The sequence below is a fragment of the Ixodes scapularis genome, unplaced genomic scaffold (genome assembly GCF_016920785.2).
Source record: "Ixodes scapularis isolate PalLabHiFi unplaced genomic scaffold, ASM1692078v2 PGA_scaffold2__306_contigs__length_199485367, whole genome shotgun sequence".
NCBI classification, from domain to species: Eukaryota; Metazoa; Arthropoda; class Arachnida; order Ixodida; family Ixodidae; genus Ixodes; species Ixodes scapularis.
In genome coordinates, this window is record NW_024609857.1 from 4,979,963 (window position 1) to 4,999,722 (window position 19,760).

The window sequence follows — 19,760 nt, forward strand, 5'->3', positions numbered from 1 at the left end:
TTCCGCGCGATCCGCGCCGGTGCGTTGACGTCAAATATTGCGGAGTCCTGAGAGTCGACTTTCTTTCACGACTCCGTGCTCCAAGCCGCTGTTGCCACGGCGACCCGAACCGAGGAGGTGAGGAGCGGGAAATAAGGCTGCCGGGCGGACCGATAAAGACCGCTTTTATTCCGTGCGAGCGGTGCCGCCTGCCCAGGCGGCATGTTTCCGAGGGAGGATACAAATCCAGGAGGCGACATCACACCGGACTCCGACTTTCAGTATTTCAAAAAGAAGGGCCGTAGTGCGTTCGCAATTGCCTTAAAAAACATGCTTTACGATTGCCGTTATTAAATGTTATAGAAATGTAGCCTACAAAGCTTCTAAATTTCATGATTTCTGACGTCACGAATCAAAAGAAGCGAGGATGTGAGGAGCGGGAGAGAAAGGCGCCAAAAATAAAAAGGCTCGAGCGCGCGTAACAAATTTTTTTTTCGCAATGCGTTTTTTTTTTTTTTTTTGCGTGACTATGATTACAATTTGCATCGTTTTAGAAAATAAAAAAAAATACGACCTTTGGGGTGTCGGTGCCACTTTAACCTCTCACTTCTGTGTGGGGGAACATCAGTACAAAGACTTCTGTGAACTTCTTTTTGTTGTGTGCGTGTGTGTGATCTGGTTTATTATTGTGAACAGTACGTCTTCATGTGCGTGTATGTCCTTTACAATGCGCGGCTTTGAGGCAGGGTGTCGAACCAAACCTGAGCCCGAACCGAAAACCGGATCAAAACCGTTATTTTTGACCGAACCGGTACAAAACCGAAACCGAAATCGAACGCTTCATATTGAACCCGAACCGGAACGAAAGCATAATCTTATGTGGCGGTTACCGGTTCAACGGAAGCGGTTCAAGGCCAATGGCGTCAATAATTGGTGTTAAAGGGTAACTGCAAAAATAAACAAGTGCTTTTTTTTTTAACAGCCTAATTGGGACAAGCATGTCACAAAACAAATCTTCCGCGAAAAAACAATTTTTATTTTCTAGCAATATTTACGCCACAGGACGTTATTTAGTCGGAGTCACAACTTCTCCACATTTGAAACTCCCGCTTTTTCGACGCGCGCGGAGTGGCTGTTATACGTCACTACGTGACGTATAATACCAACATTGTGGCGCGCGATTTAAAACGGACGAAATAGCCGCAAACTAAAATCGGTCTAGCGCAATAAGTGTTGATGTAAAAAATTTTATTTTTGGCAGGAAAATTGTTTTTTGGCATGCTTGTCCCAATCAGGTTGTTTAAAAATACCCTTTTTTTTCCTTTGCAGTTACCCTTTAATGGTTAAAGCTGCGGCCGCATTTTTTTCTTATACTGCCGGGAGTAGTAGTAGTAGTAAGCGTTTTATTGGAAAGGAAAACCTGAACAGTTGGCCACTCCTAAAAATGGGGGCGAGTCAGTTCAGGGTTATACTGCCGGGACTAATCCTACATACTGTCAGATATTTTTACATTTCCTTTTTATTGCATATGTAAAAAAGAAAAAAAAAAAAAAAAGCACCATCATCAAAATCAGAGGCACAAAGAGACCGCGAGGTCAGCGAGCTCGTTCAGTGACCGCCTCTATTTACGCATCTAGAGAGCTTCAACTTTACTTCGTTTTTTTGGATTGACCCTGGCGGCGCGGGAGCGGCGGCGGCGATTTCGAAGCACCGCTTCGCCGCTTGGCTACGAAATGTCCAAGTGTCGGAGCGGATTGCGCCATTCCAGGCACGGAGGCCTCCGCGCCCGCGAATGTTAAACCTCAGGATGGACCGCAGTTGCAGTCGATAAGCCATTTAGCCAATCGAGCACCGATAGCGTGCTGCTGGAATCGTTTCTTGAGGAGCCGCGCCTCAACAAAAACAAAGACATCATTCGTTACTGGGGGAATCACAAGCCTGAACGACCAGAACTCTATCAGCTAGCCAAGGTGCCTCTGGCAGCGCCAGCTACGCAAGTCAGGGTAGAACGAACCTTTTCGGGCCTCAAGTTTGTGCTTTCACCGCTTCGAGCCAACTTGGACGAGTCGACGATAGGCAAAAGATAGGCAAAGTGAAGCGAACGGAATAAGTGGAAAGAAAGATTGAAGGGGTCGGTTATGGCGCCGCCCATGCACAGCTGCTGCAAAGCGTCTACTCTCATAGCTCTCATAGGGATCAGTGGGGCGGCCATTGTAATGTCGGTGCCCATAAGATTTTCCTTGTGTCTGTCTCGCTTGACTTTGTGTGAAACATTCTGATTGTCGCCTCTTTGCTCTAAAAACAAAAAAAGAAGGCTTTTTATGCATCTATGGTGAATTAAAAGTGTGCATATAACTCATTTGCAAGGCTTTTTTAAAAAAGATAATGCGGCATCAGTTTTGGTTTCGTTTCCGTTTCAACTGTGTCCCTTGACGCGCCTCTCAACTGGGGTTGTTAGGCCTATGTACCGGGTACACGGGACAACTTGGTTGAGCTCAGTGACAGTTGGAAGATGCCAACGATCGTTGGCTGCGTGACAGTTGAGAGGAACTGGGGTATTGGAGACGTTGTCTGTCCCTGTTCCTTTCTCTTCCACCGTGAAACGAATTTCCTCCTGCCCTAGTCTCAGGGAAAAATCGTCATGGCAAAGTCCCGCCAGCTCGCCTGCGCATTGACCGTAATTTAGAGAAGAACCGTTTCCGAACGACGCTCTTCCGTGGAGCCTGTCAACGGATAGACCTGGGGTGGCCAGGCTGAGCCGGCCTAAGAGCCGCAAACAAAACCACGAAACTTCCAAGAGCCGCAGGGGGGGGGGGGGGGGGGGGGGGGCAAATTTTTGTCCAGAACAATAAAAAATAAACCTATATCCAAGTCGAGAGCAGTCCATCTGTACGTAAGGTACCAGTAGCACAAGACAACCAAACCGCAACCTGTCTTTCGATTTAAAACGCGTTCCATTTCTCTTTTTGGGGAAGTGCTCGTCTGTCCTGGAGGGAGGGCGGGGTGTGTGTGTGTGTGTGTGTGGCGGGGGGGGGGGGGGGGGGGGGGCGCGAGCCGCACTTTAACACGCGAAGAGCCACATGCGGCTCGCGAGCCGCAGCTTGGCCACCCGTGGCCGATAGACCTAAGAACGTTGCTGTTGGTGCTGACGTCATTATGCAGCACGGTGCATCTCCTTCATTTCGGTGCTCTTAAGATGGCGAAAGGTCGTCCCTTTGACCACTGGTTCGCCGCCGTCTTTGAGCAGGCTCTGTGTCGCCATGACGGGCTGAGACGGGCTCTCCTTTGCAGCTGGTGACGCTGTCGGCGAACCCGGCGGGCGTGGCCGTGCTCGGCCACCTGTCGCCGGCGGACCAGCGCAAGGTGCGCAACCTGGCGCTCATCGAGCTGACGGCCATGTACGACGCGCTGGCCGTCTCCTTCACCCGCCGCAAGAACACCCGGCGCAAGACCAAAGGTCTGTACGCGCGTCCGCCCACTCGAGCCTCCGACCGACCATTGCAACGCGCCCTCGCGCCACGAGCGAGTACTGCGACGCCTCGCGCTTTCTGCTTGGCGTCTTTTAACAGTGATGGTGGTGGAGTCCAGTTTGCTGTGAACTGAGTTTATTCGAGCGAAAGAAAAGCGTCTAGTCAAAACGAGCAGAAACACCTTCTGCCTTGCCGGGGGTGGTCCGACGACGTTTATGTTCCTGACAGGTGAGGGAAACTCCGTCGATCCCCGCACCCGGGGGTGTCGGGGGCCTCTCCGTAGGTCGGGGCACACGACTCGTACCGCTGGCTCGTACGACGCGTACGTATGTAGCACCCCTCCACCCTTTGTTCGCATTAAGCAACTTGAAATCTCGAGGGCTTCTGTCCCGGACGAGTTGCCCTTTTTGGCTCGGGCATGTTTGGCGCCTCGGGAATACTGACGTCGTCCATCCATGTGCCATCCTCAGAAGTTGGTGTTTCCACTTGCAGAGTCCTCAGCCTTATCTGGTCGGCGTCTCGGGCATAATCGCCGTCTGGTTTAGTAATAGAGAGTTTTAGCGAGTCGTTTCTACACGAACGGTTCGCCCTCGAACGCATCGCCGACGCCACTGCCAAGGCGCGCGCGGGTCGTTCGTTTTTCCGGCCGCTGGAGTCGTCACCGAAACGCAGCCAGCACCGTTCGCGACTCAGGGTAAAAGAAGGTGGTCGTCCGTTCGGCGACGTACTCCACCGGCCAGCCGAGCGTTAGGCTGATTGCAGCGAGAGACGATTTGCCATCCTGTTACTCTGCTTCACTGGCGAAGTTGAACCAAATCATTTCGAGGACTGCTCACAATGGTAAGCGATCGTGAAAGCTGGAAACTACACATGCTAGTAAAGTTTGTTTGCGATATCCGGGCAGACTGGCTGCCGCGGCAACCACGAGCAGACGAAATGATTTGGTTCGACGACACACAACGTAAAAGTTCGTTCCAGTTCAAGATGACGGAGACACATCACGTATACCCTCGCGGCCGTTCAGACAGCTTTCACTCTATCTAGCTTCGTAGGTTCTGGAATTCGTACCCCTAAATGTTAGGTCGACCGCCTTGTTTACATCAGTCGTACGCCGGAAACACGAGCCACGGATTTGCACGCTGCAGAATGTTTCACGTGTTTACTAGAAGATGGCGCTACCGGTCAAACGCGATCATCATCGTTTACATGGTTGCGCCAGTTTTACAATTCGCTAAAGCACGTTAAATTTCACGTACCGTTTCACAAACGGACCAGCTGCGCCGTTCGTGATTTCGGAACCGTGTGCTCCAAAAGCGACTCGCTAAAACTCCCTAAGGATTGCCATGCGCTCCCTTCGTTTCCGTTACGACTCCCGGAATCCAACGGAAAGCCGATGTGTGGTTACGTGTAAACGAAGCTTTTAATAATAATAATAATAATAATGTTGTGGCGGTGCTGCGAATGAGAAGACGACGAAAAGGAAGACAGAAAGAAGGCGCGAGAAAAAGGACGGATGGCGATGAACGTTGAGCGCCGAACGCTGGGATTTTAAACCGTCTTGATTTTCTTAACAATTGGTGTCAGAAGTGGGGTCTTTAGCAATCACTGCTTCTCCACTTTGTTCTCTGAGCTTCTCCACGATGAGACTGGGCCGCACATTCAGCTCCCTTAGCGACTTGACAAAATTTATCTCCGGCATTCAGCTGACGGCACTCAGGGTAGGTCCTGAAGATTTCGGGGCTCACTTCATGGTTGTGTTCTACTTTCAGCTCCGTGATCTCCAGCTGTTGGCAGGCACGTCGCGCCGCTAGGACAACTTTTGCTGGGCAGTCGTTTTTCCTTGTACTTTGGTGCGGACGAATCCCCGAGGTTCTTATGGCACCACCGTGCTTGCACACGTATGTTACGTTGGCGAACTTCAGTTTCCCATCAAACGGGGTCTGGCCAGCACAAAGGCGCGCGTTCGCCGCGCCAACAGTCTTACTTTTGTGACGAAAAGAGTGTTCGTCGTCACCTGAAAGACTCTGAACTTTTGTTCGAATTCCGCGAAGCTGTTGAACTTTGCACCGACATGGATCGCCATAGCCGACGGGTAAGGAATTCGTCCGCACCAAAGTACAAGGAAAAACGACTGCCCAGCAAAAGTTGTCCTAGCGGCGCGACGTGCCTGCCAACAGCTGGAGATCACGGAGCTGATCGTTGTTGGGGGGCAGTGTTGTGGCGGTGCTGCGAATGAGAAGACGACGAAAAGGAAGACAGGAAGAAGGCGCGAGAAAAAGCACGGATGGCGATGAACGTTGAACGCCGAACGCTGGGATTTTAAACCCTTTTGAATTTCTTAACAATAACTTTATTTCCATCGAATGATGGGGGGCCCAAAGGAAAAAAGCTCCAGTAGGCAGCTTGACTGGTCCTCGGGCCCCTTACATTAATCAGCAGCAAGCAGGCGGGAAAAAAAAAAAAAAAAGGCAAAGCATATAGCGAAACCGTTGCACATCTACGGTTGACATTTCTACAAAGCAAGGTTCACCCAAGTACAAAACATAGAATGATCACGTACAAAAATATAAGCGCAGGTCTTTGAAAGTTAAACTATCAAAGCCAATATTATCAGTGCTAAGACTATTTAGTAAATGTGGGAGTGTGAAATATGATAGCCATAATCTGTTCGTTGAGTGACCATCCTCCATTTCTCTGCGTTGCGGGTGGAATAATGGGGGCAGGTTCCCCTTAAGGACGCAAGTCTTTCCAGAAAACACAATCCCCTTTTCTTTTCACTTTTAAAACTTGTAGCGAGTCTGTACTGATATAATTTAGAAATGTTAATTATTTTACGAGTCTTAAATAAATCGGCAGTATGAAAGTCATATGGCTCACTACACATTCCTCTCAATATATTTTTCTGCAGCAAAAACAGTTTTTCTATATTAGTCATTGTCGATGTGCCCCAAACTAGAAGACAATACGTTGAATGGGAATAGAATAATGATTAATAGAGCAACAATTGAACGTTCGTTGGTAAAACAGATCGGTAGCGATTTACGATTCCAACTACCCGAGCAAGCTTTGGAACAATAGAGTTTATATGATTATCCCAGCTCATTGTCTCACTAAAAAACGTTCCAAGTGTTTTGAAACAACTAACGATTTCGATGGGAGACGATTCAAAGCGGAGAACCTTCGATATAACCAGAGACTTATTTTTTTGTCGAAATATGACGGCTTTCGTCTTATAAATATTAATTTTCATGAGTTGCTATCCCCCAGCCTTTTATATTTAATAGAGTAAAGTTCGCCATTTCAATTAATTCGTCACAGGTTTCGGCAGAAAACAAAATGGTAGTGTCATCGGCATAAATTAGAAATTTCGCCTTAGTATTTACGTTGATTATATCATTAATCTATAAATTAAAAAGAAATGGTCCCATTATGCTTCCTTGTGGAGCGCCTGACGTAATAGATCTTACAGTGGAAGAATGACTGCTTATGTTAACATATTGCTGACAATGTCGTAGGTACGATTTTAAAAGCTGTAGGGCATGTCCACGAATGCCACAAATATCAAGCTTTTTGAATGATACTTCGTGACTAAGACAGTCAAAGGCTTCTGTAAAATCTAGGAACACTCCTAAAACTAATTTTTTACTTTCAAAATTTTCTAAAATAAATTCTTCTTGATTAAGTAAAGCTGCCTTTGTTGAACAGTTTTTTCTGAAACCAAATTGCGAGGAAGTTGTGAGGTCACATTTATTCGAGAAGTCTACTAAACGGTGATAGAGTAGCTTTTCCAAAACCTTCGAAAATACGGGCAATATAGAAATAGGTCTATAGTTGCCTAAGTCATTTATAGAAATAGGTCTATAGTTGCCCAAGTCATTTTTATTTCCTTTTTTATACAGTACAGAGAACTTCGCTACTTGCATTCTTCTGGGAAACACGCAAGACTCCAAAGAAAGATTAAAAATGTAAGTTAACACGGGAGCAATTAGGTCGGCAACATACTTAATTGGGCGAATTTGCATTCCATCAGCGTCGCAGCTACCGCTATTTTTAAGTGCATAATCACATTACTTATTTCAGAACTAGCAATTGGCTCTAAAAATATAGATCTGCAGTTTCTTTGGCAAATATATTTACACGAGTCATTAGTGTCGGCAATACTAGATATATTTACAAAATATTCATTAAACACATTTGCCAAATCCTGGCCGTTTAAACTCACACCCTTGTACTGCAATGTTTCAATAATGTTTGATACAGGAGACCCCTTTAACCATCGAACCAAGACGTTTCCATATTACGTCAGTGCGACCATTTGCCGACGAGAAAAGGGAAGAATAATAACATTTTTTGGCATTCCTTATCTCCTTAGTTAAGCTGTTTCGATAAGACTTAAATTCCTTAAGAGCATCTGGGCTGCGTGTCTTAACGAACCGTTTGTATAGACGCTTTGCAGCAGCTGTGCATGGGCGCCGCCATAACTGACCTTCAGTTTTTGTTTCCTCTTATTTCGTTCATTTCACTTCATCATTACCATAGCAGTCCAGGTTATTGCCACATTATATCCAAAGCTGGGTCCTTTTCTAAAGCATCGGCCTTTGTAGAGGATCGGCAACTACCGTTTCAGTTGCTCGGCATCTCGGTAAGACAAGAGAAGGTCAGCAATGGCGGCTGTAATTTGGCGCGTGTGTAAAGCGTCTATAGCACATCTTTCTTACGAATTGTTTTTTTTATCAAACTCGACCTTCGGTTTACGAATCTCTTTTGATATTTTTACGGATTTATATGGAAAGTGAAGTTTATACAGCTTTAGAAATTGTTCTAAAAAAGAGTTATAGGCATAATCAACCGTTTCTTGCGTAAGCACCGTATTCCAATCTACAGCTGCGATATCTCGTCTAAAAGCATCGAGGCTATTTTTATCGATACTTTAGAAAATCGCAGGCTCACATTTCGTTAGCTTTCGAGATATATTAAGCTCAGCACACAAGAAAACGGGAAGATGGTCACTCAAGTCACAACTTATAACTCCACTGTTCAGTCGATCTGTTCGAAAATTGGTTATAAACAAATCTAAAATGGTTTGGGACTGTAGGGTAACTCTTGTAGGATCGACTATCGTGTTGACACATCCATACATGCTAACTACGTTCTCCATTTCTTTTTTAGAAACACTGTCAGAAGACATATCAATATTAGAATCACCCCCCCCCCCCCAACCCAAATGACGTTATATTTGCTTTCATTTGTGAACATCAAAAAAGACTCAAGAAATTCAAAAAAAGATGACATACTACCGTCCGGTGGGCGATAGAAAACCGCGAAATTATTTTGATTATTACGTAAGCACAATGCTTCCACATCTTTTGTGATAAGAGAATAATCACTTAGTAGTTCACATTTAACACCCTTTCTAGTCGAGATGGCCAATCCTCCGCTTCGCTTTAAAGTGCGATTTAAAACATGCGTATCATGGGATGGTAAACTAAAAATATCTGTGTCATCTTTATACCAGGTCTCGGTAAGCATTGCTATATCAAAATAACACCGAACTGATCAAAAAGCAATTCAAGGTCTGCTTTTTTGTTAACTGCGGACTGCGCGTTTAGATGGAAACACTCTAAATGTTAAGTACATTTTTTCTCGAGGAGAGCCGTTACTTCATCAGGAAGTAGGGGCTGAAAAGAAGTACTCTCTGTCATTGGAAAAGCCATCTTGAGTTTATTGGGGAAAAATAATCTAAGCATTATCAATATACAACTATGACGGAATGTTTTGCAAATCTTCATCACTCCTGACCACAAAGTCATCGTCACCATCTCTGCGCCTAACAAAAACTTTACCATTTTTGTGCCAGACATACAAGAAACCTTTTCCTTTTGCCCAGTCCTCAGCCTTGGCGAGCAGTTCTCGATTTTGTTTTGTCAGGTTCTCGTTGATGTACACTTTCTTTCCACTGGCTCTTAGCCTTTTACTACGGTCCAACCACGCGTCCCTTGTTGTCTGAGTGGCAAACCTGACAATAATACCTGGGATCTTGTCGGGCTTTGACGGCAGTCGGTGGATTGCTGTGATGTCAGTTCCAGTCAGCTCAGGCATTTCTAGCGCTGGCGCGACCTCATTCACTTTGCTGATTAGATCTTCGCCCTTAGGTTTTGGAATACCGTGGAATTCCAAATTAAGCTTCCGACTTCTCCATTCAAGGTCATGGAGCTCCAACTTTAACTGGCTGAGTTCCCTCGTTTCGTCTCGCTTCTCGATTTCTTCAACTCTAGATTTGAGAATTTTAATTTCTTTCTTATGTTCCGTGACGGTTTTCAGTATCTCATCGTATTGTGCCGACATCATGTTGACCGACGCTTCAATGTTTTCAACTGTTTCCTTCGGATCTAGTAGGTTATCTAGTTTTGAGTTCATGGACGCCAACATTGTCCATATGCCGTCATCGGCTGTTTGCTTATTGGACGCGCTGCTTTTCAGTTTCGAAGCTCGGCATGTGAGGCTGTTCCAAGCTTTGCGATATGACTCGCCTTTTGTTCTCAGTGTCGCTTCAGAGATTCCCGAACAACTTCCGGGGTGATACGAATATCCGCAATCACTACATGAAATCGATTGCTCATCGGAGATCTCTTCTTGACATTTAAAACATATCAGCTCAGCCATTTAAAAAAGTGACAATTACCTAAAACCGGCACGACATCACAGGCAGCAGCAGCGACAGAGCGAAATACTGTCGTAAGCAAAGTAAGCAACGACAACCAACCTGTAAGGGCATACAGGAACAGAATGAATCCGTGTACTGTCGCCCGCCGCCTCTGCTGCCAGAATGGCCCGGTCCGTGCTCGCGGCGCCTTTATGACGGGATCGTTCGGCGTGGATGTTGCTTGGCTCCGGTGTCGTGGGTGGGGCCGCAGGCTTCAACTCGACGATATCGGTCACAGTAATCACAGCCGTGAGTGGCAGCGACGCAGCGGTTTCTCCGTCGCAGACTGTGTGCAGACGGTACCGGGCACCTCGTTGGATAACTGTAAGGGCCTTTAAGGGCATACAGGAACAGAATTACATCCGTGTCGCCTGCCGCCGCCGCCTTTTCTTTGTCGAATTAGCCTGTCAACGGTAGTCCGAGGTTGTTCTTCCTTTTCCTCCAGCCGCGCGGGGTTAATGAGGTCCAGTCTCGAACATAGCCTACCAAGAGTTCTGCCGGGAAGTTTCTTGACGTGTTGTTGGGTGTTCGCCGGTATGATAACGGCCAGCGGTTCAGCTTTGTTTGTAGGTCTTTGCCAGAAATCTTTTTCGGTGCCGACTTTACTTCACCGTTCGCACCACCCGTTCGGCAAGTCGATTCGACTGTGTGAGATAAAGTGCAGTTCGGACGTGTGGCACACCGTTCTGGAACAGTTCTGGGATAGGGACACGAAATGATGTGAGCGCGAGCTCTCCATCCCTCGCTTCAAAGTCGGCCAGCAAGAAGCGCAATGCGTATCGCGCTCGTGATGTCAATAGTTCCTGCACTGCCAAGGGCACTGTAGTTGCGAGCCTTGCAGCTTGGTGGCGTCAACGCGTGACAATCTCGCCTAGTATTAACATCCGATGGCTGTACGCCCTATGGCCTATACATAGCTTCCCCGTAACATCATGTGCGGTCATGCCGGTATTTTATGTGCCACGAGAGATCGCTTCACCCTGTTAGTTTCACACCGCAGAAGTAATGGCTGGAGGGAACCAATAAGTAGAAATAACCGTCAGTACCCAGCAATGGCGTATGGTTGGCCTGACAGAGGTCCCCGTATCCTCAGATCAAGGTCCTTCCTAACGTCTGCAAAAAACGGCGATCTCGATGGTGTGGAATGCACGTTGCAGAAGCACTGTGGAGCTGAAAATGCCGCCGATGCCACAAGGGCAAGAACACAAGGTCGCTGCTTTGAAGCCTTCCTCCGGAGAACGATCGAGCGCTCGCGCTAGAAATGCCTGTCTCCAAGCCAGGAGCGCGGGCTAGCTCGCGCTTGTAGCTGTGGCTGCAGTCTCAGCTTATGAGCGTTCTCCGCCAATTCACATTCAGGACTACGTAACTCCACGAGAGAGTCCTACTGTCACGAACTGACGCTGATTCTTGGGAACTCATGACGTGAAGGCATTCCAACGGAGCTTCACAGAACGCCACCAGAGGTAATATTGAAATATGTTTGTTTTAAAATTAGTTTTCTTGGACGTCTCTGCCTGCAACTCAGAAGCACTAGTCAAGTTTAGTGTCTTTGTGCTCCCGGCAGAAGATAGACCACACCTAAACGAAGAAAGAAAACTGCAAACATTTCGTTTCCGTACCCCTCTAAAGGGTTGTCCGGTGAAGGGAGTCACGTTGTCCGAAGCGGTACAGTATGGTAATCCAAAACGAGTAAATAATTCTCGCATTACTTCTACGGTCTTTTCTCAAGTATAATGTTTTTCACCGGAACAGCCTCAATCCACTTAGAATCTGCTACAATTAGCAGCACATGTCCGTCGACTGGCCCCGCATAGTCGATTTGAATTCTTGACCACGGAATGGTCTCTTCTGGCCACGACAATGGCTGCCTTGAGGGCGGCATAGGTTAAGCTTGCTGGCAGTGATGACAGTCGTGGGCCATGTTCTCGATGTCACTATCCGTGTTTGGCCACCAACAAAGCGATCTGGCAAGGGACTTGATCGTAGCCATCCCAGAGTGGGCGTCGTGTAGCTCCAGCAGCACTGCTCGCCTTGCCTTCCGGGGAATTACCACCACACGTCCTCCCTCCACCGACATTTCCGCTCTACAGGTCCAGAAGGGTTCGAGAGTCGTAGCTTCTGGCTGAGTTGGCCATCTTTCCAATATAGTCGTTCAAAGTTAATTCAGATCCGTGTCCGCAGCTGTCAAATCCGCGAGTTGTTTCACCGAAAGTGGTCCTCTTTCCAGTTTCTCCATGGAGGCCACTTGCCCTCTTAGCATGTCGACGGTACCGCTGCACTTCCCAGCCCTGTGGCGTATGTTGTATATGTATCCACACAATGTCAGAGCCCACGTCTGGATCCTGCTAGCCGCTTTCGCTGAGATAGCTTTGCCTTCCCCGAAGAATCCAACGAGAGGCTCTTTACCCGTCACCAGTGTCAATTGTCTCCCCAGGAGGTAATCTCTTAATTTGGTGACACCAAAGTTTAAGGCAATAGCTTCCTTTTCGAGATGCGAGTAGTTGTTTTAGCGGGCGATCAGGTCCTGGAGCGGAACGCAATCATCCCTGGGACACCGTCGATCCGATGAGAAAGCACGGCTGCCACGTCATACGGCGAGGCATTGCACTCCAGCTGTACTTCTTTCGATGGGTTGAAGTGAGCCAAAAATCCGCTGTTCTGGATTGCGTTCTTTGCTTCTGTTTCTTGGGCCGCGTCCCACTGCCACTTCGCATTCCGTTCGAGTAGGTCCTACAAGTGGTTGAGTGCGGTAGACATACGGGGAATTAAGCTCCTAAAATACGTGAAGAATCCAAGAAATTAGCTTAGCTCTTGCACATTTTTTGGTGTGGGCGTTTGATTCCTCGATGGCCTTTAGCTTCCGCTCTTCAGGATTGAGCCCATCACGTTCAACTCGGTGTCCGAGATAGCTAGGTTGCCTCTTGCCTTTGGAATCCGCACTTGTCTTCTTAAGGTGATACTGAACCAAGGAATTTAGTGTCAATAATAAGTGGCGCACGTTCTTTCCACGAGCCAGCAGCCGCCGGTGTGCGCGAGCACACGCAACGAAAAGGACATCAACAACCCGGGAAACTCCGTCCCCGGCTCCGCCGCGTGCACCTGCGGAACTCTCATGCTAAGAGCACGAAGCCTCCGTGCCTCCGCCACGGAGGAGAACGGCGCCACGAGGCGTCAAAAAGGGATGACGTGTGTCTCACGTGATGCGCGCACCGCGGAGGAAAGGGGCGGATTTCTCCTTCGTGTGGATACCCCGTAAAGGGGTATCCACACGAAGGAGAACTCCGCGGACGGATGTCGTGACGTCAACATCCCGGGAAACTCCGTCCCCGGCTCCGCCGCGTGCACTTGCGGAGCTTTCGTGCTTTCAGCACAAAGACTCCGCGCCTCCGCCACGGAGGAGAACGGCGCCACGAGGCGTCAAAAAGGGATGACGTGTGTCTCACGTGATGCGCGCACCGCGGAGGAAAGGGGCGGATTTCTCCTTCGTGTGGATACCCCGTAAAGGGGTATCCACCCGAAGGAGAACTCCGCGGACGGATGTCGTGACGTCAACATCCCGGGAAACTCCGTCCCCGGCTCCGCCGCGTGCACTTGCGGAGCTTTCGTGCTTTCAGCACAAAGCCTCCGCGCCTCCGCCACGGAGGAGAACGGCGCCACGAGGCGTCAAAAAGGGATGACGTGTGTCTCACGTGATGCGCGCACCGCGGAGGAAAGGGGCGGATTTCTCCTTCGTGTGGATCCCCCTTAAAGGGGTATCCACCCGAAGGAGAACTCCGCGGACGGATGTCGTGACGTCAACATCCCAGGAAACTCCGTCCCAGGGTCCGCCGCGTGCACTTGCGGAGCTTTCATGCTGTCGGCACAAAGCCTCCGCCCCTCCGCCACGGAGGAGAACGCGCCGCGAGGCGTCGAAAAGGGATGACGTATGTCTCACGTGATGCGCGATCCGCGGAGGAAAGTGGCGGATTTCTCCTTCGTGTGGAAGGGGTATCCACACGAAGGAGAAATCCGCCACTTTCCTCCGCGGATCGCGCATCACGTGAGACATACGTCATCCCTTTTCGACGCCTCGCGGCGCGTTCTCCTCCGTGACGGAGGGGCGGAGGCTTTGTGCCGACAGCACGAAAGCTCCGCAAGTGCACGCGGCGGAGCCGGGGACGGAGTTTCCCGGGATGCTGACGTCACGACATCCGTCCGCGGAGTTCTCCTTCGTGTGGATACGGGCCGAGGCGATCTGGCACCTGGAGAGGTCCCTGGTTCGATACCAGGACCAGGCAGATTTTTTTTTATTTTCGGTCGCGCACCAGTTACCCAGCTGTGTGTGGAAATTTGTGTTTGTCCTTTGTCCCCCTTGTTCCCCTTCTCCAGGGATTTTTTTCATCACTCTAGCCACGCTTATCAAATAGTACCCCGACGTTTCAGGACCGTCCCATTTGTTTATCAGGGACGTCTGCCCTCTACATCCTTGTGTGCAAATCCCCACCGGCCCTCACTCGTGAGCAAGGGACGGTCCCGATACGTTAAAGAACTATTTAATGAACTTGCTAAGAGTTCGCAATCTTTGTCTGATCTAACCTGGCAGGGAGCTGCCGAACTTTTACCTTCAAATGAAGAGAGGAGTTTGTATACACTAAGCATCAAGTGCCTAGAAAGAATGATGCAGCTCTAAAGATAAAACTGGCTTGTCATAAGTTCATAGGCGTATGCAACGTAAGGAATATCAATGTATTCGGTGTAAGATAATTTAAGGGTTGACGCATCAAAGCCTTTTCAGACAAGTCGTTAATTCCACGCGTTTAAAATCACTTAACCAGATGGGAAATTTTCATGAACTCCCCGTTCTTTCTTCAATGTTCATATTGCGCAAGGCGCAGCAAGCTCTTTGTACATGACTCTCGTAGATTGCCGACATTTGATTGCGAAGAGCGGTGCCCAAATTGTATTTGGGGCTCTATTTGAAATACTCAATATGAAGTATTTATGATGCAGTTGACAAATACATTCCCCAAGATTGTAACTAAAAACGAAATGGAAAATACTCAAAGTATTTTTAGATACGTATTTGAAATATTGCCCATCCCTTCCTGACCCGATATGTAAAGCTCAGGGAGGCGTATTTTCGAAGCGACCGCCAATGGCTTCCGCTCTGCGCACCTAAATGACGGCATCCGCAAGAGCGGAATGAAGCGCCGGTATCTGTAGTTTTCTATTTGTATTTCTATGTCATTCGGACGGGCGGCAGAGACAAAAGGTGAACAAAACCACCGGACAAAGGTGTTTTTGCCTTTGACTGCGACCGACTGTGTTACAACCGGGTGTTAAGGCGGCCCGCTTACGACCGGTTTCGCTGCTGCGGTCGTAAGTAGTCCCAGGCCGAGTACAAACCGAGTCGGCCACAGCCAGAGGCGCTTTTGGACGACCCGGGTTTCTCGCTCGCAGAGAGCCTGCTGTGCGGGGCGTCGCTGGCCACGCTGCTCGAGCAGGATGCCCACCGGCACGTGCGCGCCGATCACCACCAGGTGCCGCTGGTTCTCAGGGAGGTGAGTGCACGCGCCCGCCATCGGGCTCAGATCCCATCTCACGGAGCGAGCTGAGATGGCCTGCCAATGGGAACGGAGACTGGTCTGCTATCCAGCGCTATTCGCAGACGGACAGAAAACGAGAAAACGCCGTCGTTCCCTAAGACACCGGAAAGTAAGTGTGTCGTCCGCTACGAAGAGTGTGCCGCGGCCAGGTGAGATCGGTTACGGGCTGAAATCGTCCGCTCTTTTACGTTAGAAGACACTGTCAACCTGCACTCCTATTTCAACTCTCAAGTCGGTCCGCTGCCGTACACAATCTGACATGGATCGGTGGATGGGAGCGCTGAAGCCTAAAAGGCACCAGCGACGTTCTCATCAAAAGAATGTCTGACTCGCGAACGGACCCAACATTTCTGATTAGTCGACTACGCGCCGCCAGCGAAAAGCTGTGACATCACGCCCAATCAGCGATTGAGAATTTTCGCTCACCTTGACCGAAATCGAACCCTAGTTGGTTTCATCCCCTGCCCGTTTCGTTTGGATGAGCGTCGTATACCGGCGTGCGGTCGTGTATCACAACTGCGTGGTGCGCGTTAAATTCCCCAGGCTAGCTAATGCACTACTAAATTTCTCAGCCGAGAGACGCCCATTGGGGCTGACTAACTTCCGGCTGTCTAAACATACATGCGACGTAGCGGACTCCAGGCACGGAACATAGCTCGAAAGTGTGACACTGGAGCGGATATCGAGGTTTGGGCTGACGGTAGATTCACGGCATCCGTCCAGAGCTGCAGAACTACGCGTCTTTTGGCTTTCTTCTTGGAGTCAGACGCCATTTAAACCAATTCAGGAACACTGCAGGACAAGGTACTGTATAGTCCAAGCTACGGGGACTGGTCCCGCATCATGAGCGCCGATCAAAGCTTTTATTGCGCACACTCGTCTATTTCGTGTCGTAGCCCATACCCGTCAGAGCCCCTGTTAGGGGTGAACAATAGTAGTAAATAAACAAATTCGGCAGAGAAGACTGCTAAGGTGTAGGATTGCGAAAGCATTCTTCCCGCGACGCTCCGGCGGTGACATCAAGGCCTGTTCACACATACAGCGGAGCGCTACAAGCATAGCGCTAACCTCGCGCTTAGCGCGTGCTGACGGCAGCGTTCACCAGCTTTGTATTGCACCGTCAAAACTTTTGCTCATAGCAGACGGTAAGTAGCTGACGACACGAGTGGAGCGCTACATCAGCGCTTCGCTGCATGTGAGAACCGGCCTTCAGGCTCCCCGTTGCTGTGCTTTTCTTTGTGTTTTATTTCTGAGGCTCGTGCTTGATGAGGTATTGCTGTGACCATGTTTTGAGCACAACGCCGCCGCTTTTTCGCCTAATGGGACAAGTGAAGCCTTAATCAATGAAAGTCATTTCCGTGTTTGGCAACCATTCGCGACACGCCGGCGCAACAAGGTGTCTTCCGCGCGGTTCTTCCTTTTCGGGTTTTGTATTTTCGTTTTCAAATCGAGGTTCGGGCGAATAGCGGTTTTTTTCCTCCTTCGCCAATATCCGAATGCGAAAGGGTTTTCACACGCAGTAAACAAGAAGGTGTACACAGTACGACGCATTTACGAGTCTGACACGGTGCCGCCGAGTCCTTTCACGTGCCTGTTTATCCTCGATCAACGAGTTTAGCCAGCCGGAGGTTTCTAGTTTTGGACTTATCGTGACGTAGCAAATGAAAATATTATTTAACGGGGAGAGACCTCGCATTCGATCTTCTTCGCAAAGCGACTACTACTGCTACAAGCCGTGTTTTTCGTACACGTTAAAAGGAAGCAAGGTGTGGCTGTTGTACCTTGAGTCTCCGTGAACGTGAAATGAGAAGAGAACCAATCTCCACCGTCTTTCTTCCGAACGAAACATTGCGTCACCGATTGGCCTGAAGCCAGATTCACGCAACGCCCTTACGACGAATTAGAAGCGCGCCTGACTGTTTCCGGTGGGGCGCCCTGCATGATGCGGAGGAGAGGCAGCTTCCGGTCGACGCTTCCACCAGCCACGCACTGCCAACATGGACAGGTGACCGGCACGTCTGGACTTTGATAGGACAGAGTTTGAGGAGATCGTTCCGATGACTCCGATAACGATACTCTCCGCCTTTGCGCATGCATCGTCTATCGGAACGATCGACTAGAACATGATGAGGCGCGCTTCGTGCGCGCACTTTTTGAATTGCCGACAAACATTAAAAAAAGTATCGCTAAATATCTCGAACACTATTGCACTTTTATAAACCGGTCTAACCATTATACGTAGTTGGCTTTAAAACTGCAGTGGGAGCATCGCTCATAAAGGCAATACTTAAAAAATCCATTAAGCATTGTGCGTGAATCGGCCGACGGATCCTGATATAGATTGTTCCGTCTAACGCCCGCCGAGCCCGTTAAGGCGGTGAAAACAGCACTCGTGTAAGACTCAACCACCTTTAAGAAAAAAAAATGTTACGTGTAGAAATAAGCACCCTACATATAAACGCCGCTTTGATTGCCTTCGAAACATGTGATACCAATTTTTTTTTTGTTACGTGTTTTTTTTACTCCGGCATGACGGTACTAGAAACTTAAATATGTGTCCAGCTAGAGCACCTTTTGGCAGTACGCGATGTCGATCCAAACTTCTTCTGCCGTACGTGACGTCAGCGTCAAGCTGCGATCGTCTAGTGGCTCGAGAGTTCATACGATCGGTCGCGAAAGATCGGCCCCGAAGCGGGTACCACGCAGCCCAGCAGCGAGGTTCCAGCGCTTCGACCGAACGCTTCGCTCCCAGTCTGAACGTACGTGGTTCTTGCTGACACGCTTGCATCTGGGGCTTGGGCTCCCTCCCGCATCCCCGAGACCGCCAACAACGCCGCGGCAATTTGTCTCCACGCGTGCCGCCTCAAACGAGCCATGCGGTCCGCCTCCTTCTAGCGACGATGAACGTTGACTCGGTATCGATAGCGCTTGTAGCAGTCGATCGAGGCGCTTCTCCTGGCCTCAGCAAAGCTGGTCATTCGGGCCCGTTTAAATTCAGCACGTTATTTCATTTAGTGACCTCAAATCGCTCGAAGGCATTACAGGAGGGGGCAGGAGACAAGGTGACTGTATATTCTAATAGGAAATACACGCGAATGAGAGAAAGACAGAACATGAGCACGTTATTTCATTTCACCGTATCGACACTGTACGGACAGACTAAAGAAGCGTTGCCGGCCGCCCGCCTACGTTTGTTGAGAAGGTGCTCCGAAGCCTGCCAAGCTCTCCGCTGTTCGTGTTGCCACGCTGTCACCATTGCAAGAGCCCGCGGGGGAGCCTGCGGGACACCGGGAGTTGTCGTTTTACCCTACGAGTGCTCTTCCTCTCTCACTTGAGAAAGCGTTCGTGGATAGCCTCCACTTCTTGCTATGTGCGTAACTTGGGAAATTCCTAGCCAGCTTGTCGTAGTTTGAGCCACCCAATGAGCCACGCTTAGAGTATCGGCACTTGGTTCCCCACCCTGCTAGTGGGCGCCGCCATCTTGGTGCTTAGTGCAGAGCAGGCGCAACTGTCGATCGTCACAATTAAAAAATGCGCCTTCCTCAGCTCTAGAGACGGTGTTAGGAAGCTCAGTTGATATTGTTTTGCTCTGTCGCGAATCGTTTTCACATTTTCGAAGTACGGAAAAGCGCTTGCTGCGATTCCAGATAAAGCTTCAGATAGCCGGCAACCATGATCCTAAGCACCAAGATGGCGCAAGTGCGGTTACTCTGAAGTGCAGCTAATGTTGTGGCTCTAGTCGTAGACTAAGAAGCTCTTTGTGAATCGAACCTGCAGACTTGGCTAATAAATCGGTCAGCGAGAAACTTGTTCATTGTTTATACTCTCGTTTTACGGCCGACCATCTGGTAAATGTCGATTAGCTTCTGAGAAGGACCTCGCTAAGCGTCCAACTCGATTGTTCCTATCAAAGGGCATACTTGGGCTATTCGTGATTTCATTGTATAGAGGATAAACGCGGTCAGAAGACGGCGGGTCCATTAAACGCCACAGAGCGCTCTGTGGTCTTCGTCGTCCTTTTAA

The 19,760-nt window shown here is 49.1% G+C and overlaps 1 protein-coding gene across 1 annotated transcript in view; it reads left to right on the plus strand.

The window, feature by feature from the left end:
• LOC8025548 (rho GTPase-activating protein 18) overlaps nt 1–19,760 on the plus strand; it is a 362,823-nt gene that overhangs the window by 275,857 nt on the left and 67,206 nt on the right. The window contains exons 8-9 of the mRNA XM_029976143.4: nt 3,271–3,436; nt 15,592–15,692. Of these exons, the coding sequence (XP_029832003.2) occupies nt 3,271–3,436; nt 15,592–15,692 (267 nt within the window). The remainder of the gene's footprint in view (nt 1–3,270; nt 3,437–15,591; nt 15,693–19,760) is intronic.